The sequence below is a fragment of the Ranitomeya imitator genome, chromosome 5 (assembly GCF_032444005.1).
Source record: "Ranitomeya imitator isolate aRanImi1 chromosome 5, aRanImi1.pri, whole genome shotgun sequence".
Taxonomy (NCBI): Eukaryota; Metazoa; Chordata; class Amphibia; order Anura; family Dendrobatidae; genus Ranitomeya; species Ranitomeya imitator.
The window spans coordinates 361,362,999-361,378,605 of record NC_091286.1 but is presented as its reverse complement, the minus strand read 5'-3'; the positions used below and the strand labels follow the sequence as shown (position 1 = coordinate 361,378,605).

Sequence of the window (15,607 nt, the reverse complement as noted above, 5' to 3'; positions counted from 1 at the left end):
CCTCTACTCGGAGTGGGCTGAGAGGAAGACGGCAGTCATTTCCAGTGACCCTCTCCCCCTGGTTAGGGGTCGACGCCGTCTTCTGCGCCGGAGAGTTCGTGGCGCGGGAAGGAGGACTTCTTCCTGGACCCTCTACTCTACAAGGGATCCTGATGGTTCCTCATCTCCAGGTAAGGGATCTTCAATCAACAAAGCCCCCTCTGCCCCCCCTTCCTTCCCTCACCCTGCCCGGCAGCGATCTCCATATAGCTTACCAGGCTTCCCTTGTGATAGGAGAGAGGGTCACATTTTCAGGTGCTGGGACGCACTAAACCGCGGGGAAAGGCTTCACATAATGCCGGCATTTTTTTCCCTCCTTTTTTCTCGGTCATCTCAGGCTCAGGTCTTTCTTCCCAAAGAAAAGTTCTTTTCTCTTCGTCGGCGGGGTCAGGGCACTAAAGAGCCCGAATCCTCAGTCTCTCCGCCTTGCCATGAGGGTTCTGGGAAAGATGGTCGCCTCCATGGAAGCGGTCCCCTATGCCCAGTTCCACTCTTGTCCCCTCCAGCTGTCCCTTCTGTCGGCCTGGGACAGGAATCCACTTTCTCTTGATTGCCCGTTTCGCCTCTCCCCCAGAGTGAAACAGTCTCTCTTGGTGGACGCTGTCCACCTCCATTCTGCGCAGGAGGTCATTTCTCCCTACCCGCTGGCAGGTGATCACCACCGACGCCAGTCTCCAAGGTTGGGGAGCAGTTTTTCTCCACCTCACGGCCCAGGGCCGCTGGACTTCTCAGGAGGCGCGCCTCCCTATCAACCTCTTGGAAATCAGAGCCATCTTCCTAGCCCTCATCCGCTGGGAGTCTCTCCTTTCAGGGAAACCGGTCCGCATTCAGTCAGACAACGCCACGGCCGTGGCTTACATAAACCATCAGGGAGGGACTCGCAGCACACAAGTCATGGCGGAAGTGGCAAAAATTCTGCGTTGGGCGGAGGATCACGTTCCCTCTCTGTCAGCCGTCCACATCCCAGGGGTGAACAGTTGGAAAGTCGACTTTCTCAGTCGCCAGGGCATCGTGACGGGCGAGTGGACTCTTCTCCCCTCAATCTTGAGCCAGATTTGCCAGCGGTGGGGCGTCCCAGACGTCTACTTGATGGCCTCCCGGGCAAACCACAAGGTTCCCCAGTACGTCTCCAGATCTCGGGATCCGATGGCCGTCAGATGCGACGCACTCATGATCCCGTGGACTCTGTTCCAGATGCCCTATCTGTTCCCACCCCTCCCCTTGATCCCAAGGGTCGTAAAAAAGATCAAGACAGATGGGGTTCCCGCACTCTTAGTAGCTCCAGATTGGCCGCGCAGGGCCTGGCATGCGGAACTGGTGAACATGCTATCGGACGTTCCGTGGAGGCTTCCGGATCGTCCGGACCTTCTTTCGCAGGGCCCCTCTTCCACCCGAATTCTCGGTCTCTGAATTTAACGGTATGGCCGTTGAGGCCGCGGCCCTGAAGGACGCGGGTTTTTCTCATAGCGTCATCCAGACTATGATAAGGGCGAGAAAACCGGCTTCCTCGCGTATTTATAACAGGTGTTGGAAGGCCTTTTTCCGGTGGTGTCAGGACATCAATCTGTTTCCTATGACCTTTTCCCTTCCATCTCTTCTCAGTTTCCTTCAAGCGGGTCTAGATTCGGGTCTTTCCCTTAGCACCTTGAAGGTTCAGATTTCCGCTCTGTCCATTCTTTTTCAAAGAGACCTGGCCTCCCTGCCTCAGGTGCGGACCTTCATCCAAGGGGTTGCTCATATAGCTCCCCCTTATCGTCCTCCTGTCGAGCCTTGGGACCTCAACCTCGTTTTGGACGCCCTCCAGCGTGCACCCTTTAAACCGATTCAGGACATTTCCTTCTCGTTTCTATCCTGGAAGGTGGCCTTTTTGGTCGCCATCACCTCCATTAGAAGAGTGTCGGAGCTGGCGGCATTATCCTGTCGTTCTCCCTTTCTGGTCCTGCATCAGGACAAAGTGGTTCTTCGTCCGGTTCCTTCCCTTCTACCAAAGGTGGTTCCGGTTTTTCACATCATTGAGGACATTGTCCTCGCTTCCTTGTGCCCTTCCCCGGTTCATCCCTTAGAGAAATCTCTTCACAAGTTGGATGTGGTCAGGGCTGTCCGAATTTCTCGCCAGAACTGCCTCTTTTCATCAGGCCGATTCTCTGTTCATCGTCTCGGAAGGGCGTCGAAAGGGGCTCCCTGCCTTCAAGTCCACAATTGCTCATTGGATCCGTTCGGCGGTTCTGGAGGCATACCGTGTCCAAGACAAACGGCCTCCGTCGGGAGTGAGTGCTCACTCTACCCGGGCTGTGGAAGCTTCCTGGGCAGGTCGTCACCAAGCTTAAGCCTCGCAGGTTTGCAAGGCCGCAACGTGGTCATCCATTCACACCTTAGTCAAATTCTACAGGGTGCATACTCAGGCTTCTGCGGACGCGAGCCTGGGTAGGAGGATACTGTAGGCGGCGGTTTCTGACCGGCCGACCTAACTCCTCCTTTTCTGCAGAATATCCCGCCCTAGGGACTGCTTTTGGACGTCCCATGGTTACCTGTGTCCCCCAATGAGGCGAGAAAGAAAGAGGGATTTTTGGTTCTTACCATAAAAATCTCTTTCTTGGAGCCTTCATTGGGGGACACAGCACCCTCCCGTGAAGTTGTACCGTGTTGGCTAACGTGCAGTTGTTGTGGGTTGGTACATGGGTTGAGTTTTATATTACCTGTTCCTACTACTGCTTTTGCACCAACTGAGTTGCCTGGTGCCTGTCGGAGGGTGTATACTGCCGGGGAGGAGTTACTTCTTTATTTGCATAGTGTCAGCCTCCTAGTGACAACAGCATACACCCATGGTTACCTGTGTCCCCCAATGAAGGCTCCAAGAAAGAGATTTTACAGTAAGAACCAAAAATCCCTCTATTAGACTCCTAGATGCATTATTGTTGTAGAGCAGTGTTCCCCAAGTCCGGTCCTCGGGAGCCACCAACATGTCATGTTTTCAGGATTTCCTTAGTATTGCACAGGTGATAATTGCATCACCTGGACAGGCAAGCATTAAATGACCTGTGCATTACTAAGGAAATCCTGAAAACATGACCTGTTGGTGGCTCTTGAGGATCAGACTTGGGGAACACTGTTGTAGAGCATGGGCTGTCTGCAGCCTTACTCCGGGGCCACAAAGATGTCTTCAGAGACTTTTATTATGTGGTGATAATCTGTTTCTCTTCAGCTATCAATGTAATGTAGTTACAGGATGTTATTCATGGTGACAAATTCCCTTTGCAGAATAAAGCATGAATTGGGTTATGGTTAAATTGTGCAAATAGTTAAAGTAACTTGTTCAAATACAACCTTAGCTATATTGTAAGGAACACTAGGCAAACCTGATACATCAAGTCCAGAGCAGCAGGGTGACTGCATGACACAGGTCTTCTCTCATTAACCTTTACTAGACCTAGCACACTGATGATCACATCTGGGATATACTGTATTTTGCACGCTATGTGCTAAGTACCATAACTTTAACATCTATTAATGTATTTTTGTAATTGATTAATGTAAGCCGCATATTTTCTAAATGCAGGACACAAGGATCGTTATTCCTCCAACTCTACTCCTATTGAGGTTCAAAAAAAGCCAGTGATAAATTGGGCTTTAATTCGGGAAAATCAAGATAAATATCAAGCCGAGAAATGGGCAGGTTTGTTTGTTTTGATGTAATTTTGCACTGTCATTTTGAATTTGTTGAATGAAATGTCATCCTATGCAGCCTTGTTTGAGCGGTGTAAATTGGGTACAAGTCATCTTGGTCTACGTGGATAAAAAAAATTGTACCAATTTGTTCATAGAGAACTTTAAGACTATGTTCACACATTGCGGTTTTTACCGCGGAACCGCGGCGATTTTGCAGCTGCGGGTCCGCAGCAGTTTCCATAGCGTTTGCAGTAACATGTAAACCCTATGGAAACCGCAAACCGCTGTGCACATGCTGCGGGAAAAACCGTGCGGGAACGCAGCGGTTTACAACCCGCAGCATGTGACTTCTTTGTGCAGAATCGCAGCGATTCTGCACCCATAGAAATGCATTGATCTGCTTACTTCCCGCATGGGGCTGTGCACACCATGCGGGAAGTAAGCGGATAATGTGCGGGTGGTACCCGGGGTGGAGGAGAGGAGACTCTCCTCCAGGCCCCGGGAATCATATTTGAGTAAAGAAAAATAAAATAAAAAAATCATGATATACTCACCTCTGAAGTCTCAGCGCTGCACGCGGCCGTCCGGTCTCAGGTTTGTTATGCGACCAGGACCTGCGGTGACGTCGCGGTCACATGACTGTGACGTCACGAAGGTCCTTCTCGCACAGCATCTTTGGAACCGGACCGCCGCCTGCAGCGCCGAAGAGATCGGGACGTCAGAGGGTGAGTATACAATTATTTTATTATTTTTAACATTACTATTGATGCTGCATATTGCTGCATATGCAGCATCAATAGTAGGGTTAAAATCCCGCAGCGGAACCCGCAGGACAAACCGCGATAAATCTGCAGGGATAACCGCAGCGGGTTTGCCCTGCAGATTTATTAAATCCGCTGCGGGAGAACCCGCAGGGACAGGACGCTATGTGTGAACATAGCCTAAACAGTACATCTGCGTGAGTGGTACAAGTCTTTCCCTGCATGTCTTTGCAGTGATTTGGGGGCTTTTGTATTTCTAAATGCATCCTACAGATTACTGCTGACAAAGGCAGAAGGTACACAGTCAAGAACAGAGCATCCTATTAGCCATGTGCTAGACTCCCTTTAGAGTGAATCACCTCAAATGCATACTAAACGGGCTATACAGTGATATTGGGGGACTAATAAAAACCATATTAGCACTGTAACTGTGCTTGAGAAAATAACAAGTTCCCTCATCTATAAGAATTGAGTGCACTTTTTCTGTAGCTAAGAACTCAGTGCATCATTACGCCCCCTCATTTTGCATGTTGGGGGTCTTTCCCGGTGCATATAGTGGCTATGCACGTTCTCTGGCTCCTGCAGATGCTGCCCGCTACACTGACAAGTGTAACGAACGGCCTTAACATAGAAGAGAGAGGGAGCAGAACACTGCCGTCTTGAGGCAACGCTCACTTTGGGAAGTGAGTTCTGTTTTATCAGAAACAGGAAAATCTCCAAACATGCAATGTAAGGTGGCATAATCGTGCATTGAGCTCTTTGCCACACCAAGGGTGCACCAAAGCCCCCTAATTAGAATGCAAATTGAGTGACTTTCTAAGGCACTGTACCAGTTACATGTACAGTGCTAATGACTTTTATAGCAGCTAAGTCCCTTAAATCTCTGTATTAATCATTTATTGATGTTGGGGGTGACGAATTCCATTTAAATAGGGTTTCCAACAAATTGTTCTGCATCTCTCTGCCAAGTTATCTTTTGACAGCTGATGGTACCACCATGCTCCATACTGCGACATGCAATAGAGAGTGGGTTTGGTTGCTCACTGTTGAATCTTGTTCTTTAACTGCTCTGATTATAAGGATGCCGTCACATTAGCAGTATTTGGTCAGTATTTTACATCAGTATTTGTAGCCAAAACCAGGAGTGGAACAAATAAAGGAAAAGTATAATAGAAACATGTTACCACTTCTGCATTTATCACCCAGTCCTGGTTTTGGCTTACAAATACTGATGTAAAATACTGACCAAATACTGCTAGTGTGACGGCAGCCTTAATCAGATAATTGATAAATGGAGATGTCCCTCTACAGTTGCTCCGGGGGATTGAGAGGATTGCAAGGCTATCTGTTCAGTAAATTTGCTGTTACCGCATGCTAGAGGTGTCCCTATATATTAGGCTCAACTTGATGAAAATGAACAATTTCAACATTTGACTGGTATAATTGCACATGAAAGGCTAGATTAATGACTGTAACGGCCAATAATGGACAATATATGTATGGCCTCAGTGAAATGATTGTTGACCAGATTTTTATAGAGGGATTGTTTAGCCATCAACTTTTTTTTTTTTTTTTATCTAATGTTTACGACCACCTTTAAAGAGAACCTGTAAAACTGAAATGTAAGGGTACCGTCACACTGAAACGACGCTGCAGCGATACGACAACGATGTCGATCGCTGCAGCCTCGCTGTTTGGTCGCTGGAGAGCTGTCACACAGACAGCTCTCCAGCGACCAACGATCCCGAAGTCCCCGGGTAACCAGGGTAAACATTGGGTTACTAAGCGCAGGGCCGCGCTTAGTAACCCGATGTTTACCCTGGTTACCATCGTAAACGTAAAAAAAACAAAACACTACATACTTACCTTCCGCTGTCTGTCCTCGGCGCTGTGCTTTCCTGCACTGACTGTGAGCACAGTGGCCGGAAAGCAGAGCGGTGACGTCACCGCTCTGCTTTCCGGCTGGCTGGCGCTGACACAGGATGCAGGAGGAGTGCAGAGAAGCAGAGCGCCGGGGACAGACAGCTGAAGGTAAGTATGTAGTGTTTTTTTTACTTTTACGATGGTAACCAGGGTAAACATGTTTACCCTGGTTACCAGTGAAGACATCGCTAAATCGGCGTCACACACGCCGATTCAGCGATGTCAGCGGGAGATCCAGCGACGAAAGAAAGTTTCAAATGATCTGCTACGACGTACGATTCTCAGCGGGGTCCCTGATCGCAGGAGCGTGTCAGACACAGCGAGATCGTAAGGATATCGCTGGAACGTCACGAATCGTGCCATCGTAGCGATCAAAATGCCACTGTGTGACGGTACCCTAAGAGTCTATCTCCGAGTGCGTACGAATACGCTGCCTGGCTTCAAGTTCTTAGGTGGACAGTGGTTACTTTGTGATTGACAGTTCGGACCAGTGGCATGGTTGAGCCACTCTTCCAAATTGTACTTTACCATGCTGCAAGCAGACAGCTTTGCCATCGCTTCATCCATGAAGCTCCGAGGCATTGAAGCTGGCAAGATGCAGCAATCCGACCATCTTCAGAGCAGCTCTTGCAAGCTCTAACAAATGGCTAACACACACTTCTTGTCAAAGAAAGTGACCATAACTGTTAGAATGCAGCAGTGGCCTGTAATTTGGCTGACAAGCTGTAAATATAAAATTAAAAATCCCCTCTTTCTGAGAATGGAGACATGTTTGTTTTTTTCAGTAAGAAATAAATGCAATGTTATGTTTTTACAGGGGCTTTACAGTTTTAACTATTTATGAAGATGAGACTGCCATCATGCTCAATTTGGCCAAGAGTGACTTTGTTTTTTTCTTCTAGATTTGCCTCCCATTCAGAAGGCTTTCTACAAGGAATCATCAAGTGTTGCTTCAATGTCTGAAGAGGAGGCAAGAGAATGGAGGTAAATGTGTGTTGATTATGCTTACTGTGACGTGGAATGCTGAAAACGCCACTCCATTGTTTTTGGAAAACATTTTTCAGCGCTGGTGCTTTTTAACCTAAGCTCCCTGTCTCGCACTCTCCTAGCGTTTTTGCAGTTTTTCAGCGTCGCAGTGCCATCTTGTGACCACAGCTTCTGACTATCTAAAATTCAGACGCTACCTCACAAGCCCAAAGGGCTTGTTTTCACTTGCGAGGAACACGTCCGTGTCTCGCATGTGGAAATGAAGCTCTGGCACCGGCACTCCGGAGCGGAGCGTGCGGCTCCATGTGTTCCTATACGGCCGCACGCTCCGCTCTGCAGTGTCGGCACCAGAGCTTCGTTTCCACATGCGAGACACGGACGTGTTTCTCGCAAGTGAAAACAAGCCCTAAATGCAAGTCTATGAGAGCCAGAACTAGGCTCTCATAGACTTGCGGGGGCGGCCTTTATTTATTCTTTTGACATACGAACTATATGACTGACTTCTCATGCTCTGGTTTCTACTGAAGTGTGTAGAGAATCTCTGTACGCGACTATGTTGAAAAGCAAAAAAAACTTAATATATCTATAACTCTTCTGCCAATTTATCAACACAAAAATGAGAAACTAAAATAACCATTTGCCAGTATTACACTTGGTTTAGTTAGCCCTATTTTTATTTAATTCCTTTTGTGTTTTGACAGGAAGGAAAACAATAACATCATATGTGATGACTTAAAAGTTGACCAAAAGAGACCATTTCCCAATCCTGTCCGTAACTTTAAAGATGCATTTCAACCGTTTCCAGAAGTAATGGATGCTCTGCAAAATGCTGGATTTGAAAGACCTACCCCAATTCAGGTAAATCAAAAGTAAAGTTATGAAGCGTGCAGTTTGAATCGTAGTGAGACTCTCAAATCCTTTTATTTTAAAGGGAAGGTACCGCGTTTGTAGATTATTAATTAATCAATGTAATGTAGCATAACATGCTGTTATAACCCAGATTTGAATGCATGTAAAACAGATTTTGTGTGTTATATGAGTAGAAAGAATGCACTGGGGTCTGACATCTTGGTTTTGCAGCAGTAGCACGTCACTATCAGTGTCAGATTACGGCACCCCATGGACATAGGAGATAATAGACCGGCTCGGACCCTATCTGTAACATTGCAGCAGCATTAGCAGTGAGCTGGGCACGCCTCTGGGGGCTGCACAACTCACTGCTGTAGGTGTGACTAGCTGCCATTTTATTATAGTCCAGTGCTATTTGTTGAGCTCCACTTGCTCTCTATCGCAGGACAGAAGCACTGACTGCTCCTCTGTACTCCAGGCACTGCACGTCCTGGGCAGACATCTTCTGCTGTCACACGCTGCCCTGTGTGCTTCCCTCTGCTCTGTCTCCGCCTCCCCACAATCCCAGTGATCTCCGGTAAACTGCACTCTCCCCCTGTGTCGCTCTCCCTCTCTGTGCGGCGTGGGGGGGTCTCTGTGCGGCGTGGGGGGGGTCTCTGTGCGGCGTGGGGGGGGGTCTCTGTGCGGCGTGGGGGGGGTCTCTGTGCGGCGTGGGGGGGGTCTCTGTGCGGCGTGGGGGGATCTGTGCGGCGTGGGGGGGATCTCTGTGCGTGTATGCAAGCATCGTCCGATGGGACTACAAGTCCCATCGGACGATGCCTGCTACAGTGACAGTGATTGACACATTAGCCAATTATGGGACAGTAATAGTCCCATCATCCGGCTAATGTGTTTAATGAAAAAAAAAAAAAAATACTCCATACATGCTCCATATATACTCCATACATACATGCTACATACATGCTACATACATACTCCATGCATGCTACATACATGCTACATACAATACATTACATACTTATAGACATACAGTACATTAAACATAGATTTCATACTCACCATTACTTGTCATTTTGTTCCCCGAAGCCAGTGTCATCTGTAAAAAAATATGAAAAAAACAAACAACCAGTATACTCCCTGTCCGCAGAAATCCACGAGTGTCCCACGACGATCTCCCGTGGAGAACGGCAGCATCAGATAATGCGACTGCTCTCTAGGGGCTCCAGGAACACAATGACAGCAGGAAGGTATCCTTCCACCACTGTATTCCTCCGCCGCTGTTAAAAAAAAAAGTCCCTAGTCTCACTTTATGCCATTGCTGTATGAGAATTTTTCCCAGGCAGCAATTGCCATAAAGTGAGACCTTGTCCTAAGGTAACCTCTCAGTGATGCACTGTAGGAGCCATTGTCTCCTGTCAGTGTGTCACTGAGGGTCCTATAGAGCAGTGACATCACCCGATATCACTGTTCTATAGGGGAGATCGTCGTGGGACACTCGATATTAATTGGACTACGGCGGACAGGTAGTATACGGTTTATTTTACGTTTTTTGCAGGCACTGAAGTATGGTAAGTATGGTGAAATGAAGAATATTAAAATACTTTTTTCCTAATGTGTGCGTGTTTTTTTTAACCCTTTCTTACTATTGGATTAATAACGGATAGGCGTCTTATTGACGCCTCTCTGTTATTAACCCGGCTTAATGTCACCTTACAATAGCAAGGTGACATTAACCCTTCATTACCCCATATCCCACCGCTACACGGGAGTGGGAAGAGGGGCTAAGTGCCGGAATGCGCCATTTCTGGGGCGGCTGCGGACTGGTATTTGTAGCCGGGGGGGGGGGGGGGGGGGGCTAGGCTATGAATATCAGCCCGCAGCTGTCTGCGTAGCCTTTCTGGCTATAAAATATAGGGGGACCCCACGCAATTTTTTTTTTTTTGGGGTCCCCCTATTTTAATAGCCAGTAAAGGCTATACAGACAGCTGCGGGCTGATATTCATTGCAGGCTACAGATATTGGCCCCCGGCCGTCGGCTTTCCCCCTCTGGCGCAGAAAATTGCACGGGCGCCCACGCGTTTTTTTTTTTTTGTTTTTTTTTTTGTTTTAATTCAACCCTCATAAAGTCCTCTTTCACACTTGCGTCTGTACGAGTCCGTCGCTATGTGTCGGGCCGACGTACCGACGCACGTTGTGAAATTTGTGCCCGATGTGGGCAGCGGATGCAGTTTTTCAACACATCCACTGCCCATTCTGAAGTCTGGAAGGAGGGGGCGGAGCTTTGGCAGCGCATGCTTGGTAGAAAATGGCGGACGCGCTGGACAAAAAAAGTTCACTTGAACGTTTTTTCGTGTTGACGGTCCGCCAAAACACGACGGATCCGTTGCACGACAGATGCGACGTGTGGCCATCCGTCACGATCCGTCGCTGATACAAGTTTATGGGGAAAAAAACGCATCCTGCGAGCACATTTGCAGAATCCGTTTTTTTCCGCCAGATCCGTTTTTCCCACCGGATCCATTTTTTTCCCGCCGGATCTGTTTTTTTCCACAATCTCCTTTTTTTTTTTTTTCCTGCCAGATCAGGTTTTTTTTCCATCGGATCCTTTTTTTTCCTGCCTGATCCGTTTTTTTTCCACAAGTTCCTTTTTTTTCTGCCAGATCAGTTTTTTCCGCCGGATCCGGTTTTTCCCGCCAGATACGTTTTTTTTCCACAAGTTCCTTTTTTTTTCTGCCAGATCAGGTTTTTTCGCCGGATCCGTTATTTTCTCATTGAGTTGTATTAGCGCCGGATGGCCACACGTTTCATCCGTTTTTTGCAGGATCCGTCAAAACAGCTGTTTCCGCCGGACGGAAAACACATACAGAGGAACGGTTGAATCGCGATTTCACCCGCCGCTATTGCGGGCACGTGTCAGTCATGTTTTTTTTTTTATTGACAGATCAGGCGATTTTGAACGCGGCGATACTAAATATGTGTAGGTTTGATTTTTTTTTATTGTTTTATTCTTGATGGGGCAAAAGGGGGGTGATTTAAACTTTAACCCCTTAATCCCATATGACGTACTATCCCGTCCAGGTGACCTGGGACTTAATTCCCATGGACGGGATAGTACGTCATATGCGATCGGCCGCGCTCACGGGGGGAGCGCGGCCGATCGCGGCCGGGTGTCAGCTGCCTATCGCAGCTGACATCCGGCACTATGTGCCAGGAGCGGTCACGGACCGCTCCCGGCACATTAACCCCCGGCACACCGCGATCAAAGATGATCGCGGTGTGCCGGCGGTGCAGGGAAGCATCGCGCAGGGAGGGGGCTCCCTGCGGGCTTCCCTGAGACGATCGGTACACGGTGATGTGCTCACCGTGTACCGAGCGTCTTCTCCCTGCAGTCCCCGGATCCAAAATGGCCGCCGGGCTGCATCCGGGTCCTGCAGGGAGCACTTCCGGGTCAGGATCAGGCTGCAGCTGCAGCTCTAATCCTGCCCGGCTGTATGTCAGATCACCGATCTGATAGAGTGCTGTGCACACTGTCAGATCGGTGATCTGTGATGTCCCCCCCTGGGACAAAGTGAAAAAGTAAAAAAAAAAATTTCCACACTTGTAAAAAAAAAAATAAAAAAAAAATTCCTAAATAAAGCAGAAAAAAAAAAATATTATTCCCATAAATACATTTCTTTACATAAAAAAAAAACAAAAAAACAATAAAAGTACACATATTTAGTATCGCCGCGTCCGTAACGACCCGACCTATAAAACTGGCCCACTAGTTAACCCCTTCAGTGAACACCATAAGAAAAAAAAAAAAAAAACGAGCCAAAAAACAACGCTTTATTATCATAACGCTGAACAAAGAGTGGAATAACACGCGATCAAAAAGACGGATATAAATAACCATGTTACCTCTGAAAACGTCATCTTGTCCCGCAAAAAAACGAGCCGCCATATAGCATCATAACCAAAAAAATAAAAAAGTTATAGTCCTCTGAATAAAGCGATGCCAAAATAATTATTTTTTCTATAAAATAGCTTTTATCGTATAAAAGCGCCAAAACATAAAAAAAATGATATAAATGAGGTGTCGCTGTAATCGTACTGACCCGAAGAATAAAAGTGCTTCATCAATTTTACCAAACGCGGAACGGTATAAACGCCTCCCCCAAAAGAAATTCATGAATAGCTGGTTTTTGGTCATTCTGCCTCACAAAAAAATCGGAATAAAAAGCGATCAAAAACTGTCACGTGTCCGAAAATGTAACCGATAAAAACGTCAACTCGTCCCGCAAAAAACAAGACCTCACATGACTCTGTGGACCAAAATATGGAAAAATTATAGGTCTCAAAATGTGGAGACGCAAAAACTTTTTTGCTATAAAAAGCGTCTTTTAGTGTGTGACGGCTGCCAATCATAAAAATCCGCTAAAAAACTCGCTATAAAAGTAAATCAAACCCCCCTTCATCACCCCCTTAGTTAGGCTAGGTTCACATTGCGTTAATGGGTTAACGCTAACGGACAGCGTTGCACGGCGAAAATGTCACAATTAACGCCGTGCAACGGGTCCGTTAGCACAACCATTGACAGCAATGTGATTTTCAGGTGTAGCGCATCGCTAGAGCGTGCCATTTTCGGCTCGCGCTAGCAAGGTGCCATTCTTTTGTGGCGCGCCTCAGACGCTGCTTGCAGCGTCCGCGGCGCGCCCGAGGTCCGATCCCCGATCTTCCAGAGCGGGGACGTTAACGCGACCACTAAACACGACACCTAAAAAGACATTGTGTTAGCGCAATCCGCTAGTGCTAAACGGATTTCCCTAACGCAATGTGAACCTAGCCTTAGGGAAAAATAATAAAATTAAAAAAAATGTATTTATTTCCATTTTCCGGTTAGGGTTAGGGTTAGGGTTAGGGCTAGGGTTGGGGCTAGGGTTAGGGTTTGGATTACATTTACGGTTGGGATTAGGGTTGGGATTAGAATTAGGGGTGTGTCTGGGTTAGGTGTGTGGTTAGGGTTACAGTTGGGATTAGGGTTAGTGGTGCGTTTGGATTAGGGTTTCATTTATAATTGGGGGGTTTCCACTGTTTAGACACATCAGGGGCTCTCCAAACGCGACATGGCGTCCGATCTCAATTCCAGCCAATTCTGCATTGAAAAAGTAAAACAGTGCTCCTTCACTTCCGAGCTCTCCCGTGCGCCCAAACAGGGGTTTACCCCAACATATGGGGTATCAGCGTACTCGAGACAAATTGGACAACAACTTTTTGGGTCCAAGTTCTCTTGTTATCCTTGGGAAAATAAAAATTTGGGGGGCTAAAAATCATTTTTGTGGGAAAAAAAAGGATTTTTATTTTCACGGCTCTGCGTTGTAAACTGTAGTGAAACACTTGGGGGTTCAAAGTTTTCACAACACATCTAGATAAGTTCCATGGGAGGTCTAGTTTCCAATATGGGGTCACTTGTGGGTGGTTTCTACTGTTTGGGTACATCAGGGGCTCTGCAAATGCAACGTGACGCCTGCAGACCAATCCATCTAAGTCTGCATTCCAAATGGCGCTCCTTCCCTTCCGAGCTCTGCCATGAGCCCAAACAGTGGTTCCCCCCCACATATGGGGTATCAGCGTACTCAGGACAAATTGAACAACAACTTTTGGGGTCCAATTTATTCTGTTACCCTTGTAAAAATACAAAGCTGGGGGCTAAAAAATCATTTTTGTGAAAAAAAAAAGAATTTTTATTTTCACGGGTCTGCGTTATAAACTGTAGTGAAACACTTAGGGGTTCAAAGTTCTCACAACACATCTAGATAAGTTCCATGGGAGGTCTAGTTTCTAATATGGGGTCACTTGTGGGGGGTTTGTACTGTTTGGGTACATCAGGGGCTCTGCAAATGCAACGTGACTCCTGCAGACCAATCCATCTAAGTCTGCATTCCAAATGGCGCTCCTTCCCTTCCGAGCTCTGCCATGCGCCCAAACAGTGGTTCCCCCCCACATATGGGGTATCAGCGTACTCAGGACAAATTGGACAACAACTTTTGGGGTCCAATTTATTATGTTACCCTTGTGAAAATACAAAACTGGGGGCTAAAAAATTTTTGCGAAAAAAAAATAAATTTATTTTAACGGCTCTGCGTTATAAACTGTAGTGAAACACTTGGGGGTTCAAAGCTCTCAAAACACATCTAGATAAGTTCCTTAGAGGGTCTAGTTTCCAAAATGGTGTCACTTGTGGGGGTTTTTAATGTTTAGGCACATCAGGGGCTCTCCAAACCAACATGGCGTCCCATCTTAATTCCAGTCAATTTTGCATTGAAAAGTCAAATGGCGCTCCTTCCCTTCCGAGCTCTGCTATGCACCCAAAAAGTGGTTTACCCCCACATATGGGGTATCGTCGCACTCAGGACAAATTGCACAACAACTTTTGTGGTCTAATTTCTTCTCTTACCCTTGGGAAAATAAAAAATTGGGGGCGAAAAGATCATTTTTGTGAAAAAATAAGATTTTTTATTTTTACGGCTCTGCATTATAAACTTCTGTGAAGCACTTGTTGGGTCAAAGTGCTCACCACACATCTAGATAAGTTCCTTAAGGGGTCTACTTTTCAAAATGGTGTCACTTGTGAGGGGTTCCAATGTTTAGGCACATCAGGGGCTCTCCAAACGCAACATGGCGTCCCATCTCAATTCCAGTCAATTTTGCATTGAAAAGTCAAATGGCGCTCCTTTCCTTCCGAGCTCTGCCATGCGCCCAAACAGTGGTTTACCCCCACATATGGGGTATCGTCGCACTCAGGACAAATTGCACAACAACTTTTGTGGTCTAATTTCTTCTCTTACCCTTGGGAAAATAAAAAATTGGTGGCGAAAAGATTATTTTTGTGAAAAAATATGATTTTTTATTTTTACGGCTCTGCATTATAAACTTCTGTGAAGCACTTGTTGGGTCAAAGTGCTCACCACACCTCTAGATAAGTTCCTTAAGGGGTCTACTTTCCAAAATGGTGTCACTTGTGGGGATTTCAATGTTTAGGCACATCAGGGGCTCTCCAAACGCAACATGGCATCCCATCTCAATTCCAGTCAATTTTGCATTGAAAAGTAAAATGGCGCTCCTTCCCTTCCGAGCTCTGCCATACGCCCAAACAATGGTTTACACCCATATACGGGGTATCAGCGTACTCAGGACAAATTGGCCAACAATTTTTGAGGTTCAATTTCTTCTCTTACTCTTGGGAAAATAAAAAATTGGGGGCGAAAAGATCATTTTTGTGAAAAAATATGATTTTTTATTTTTACGGCTCTGCATTATAAACTTCTGTGAAGCAATTGGTGGGTCAAAGTGGTCACCACACATCTAGATAAGTTCCTTAGGGTGTCTACTTTCCAAAATGG

At 46.7% G+C, this 15,607-nt stretch overlaps 1 protein-coding gene across 1 annotated transcript in view; it reads left to right on the top strand.

Annotated features, from left to right (window-relative positions):
- Positions 1 to 15,607, top strand: part of DDX43 (DEAD-box helicase 43) — a 68,134-nt gene that overhangs the window by 15,321 nt on the left and 37,206 nt on the right. Inside the window, exons 4-8 of the mRNA XM_069726679.1 lie at positions 992 to 1,160; positions 1,726 to 2,306; positions 3,575 to 3,712; positions 7,292 to 7,373; positions 8,078 to 8,234. Of these exons, the coding sequence (XP_069582780.1) occupies positions 992 to 1,160; positions 1,726 to 2,306; positions 3,575 to 3,712; positions 7,292 to 7,373; positions 8,078 to 8,234 (1,127 nt within the window). The remainder of the gene's footprint in view (positions 1 to 991; positions 1,161 to 1,725; positions 2,307 to 3,574; positions 3,713 to 7,291; positions 7,374 to 8,077; positions 8,235 to 15,607) is intronic.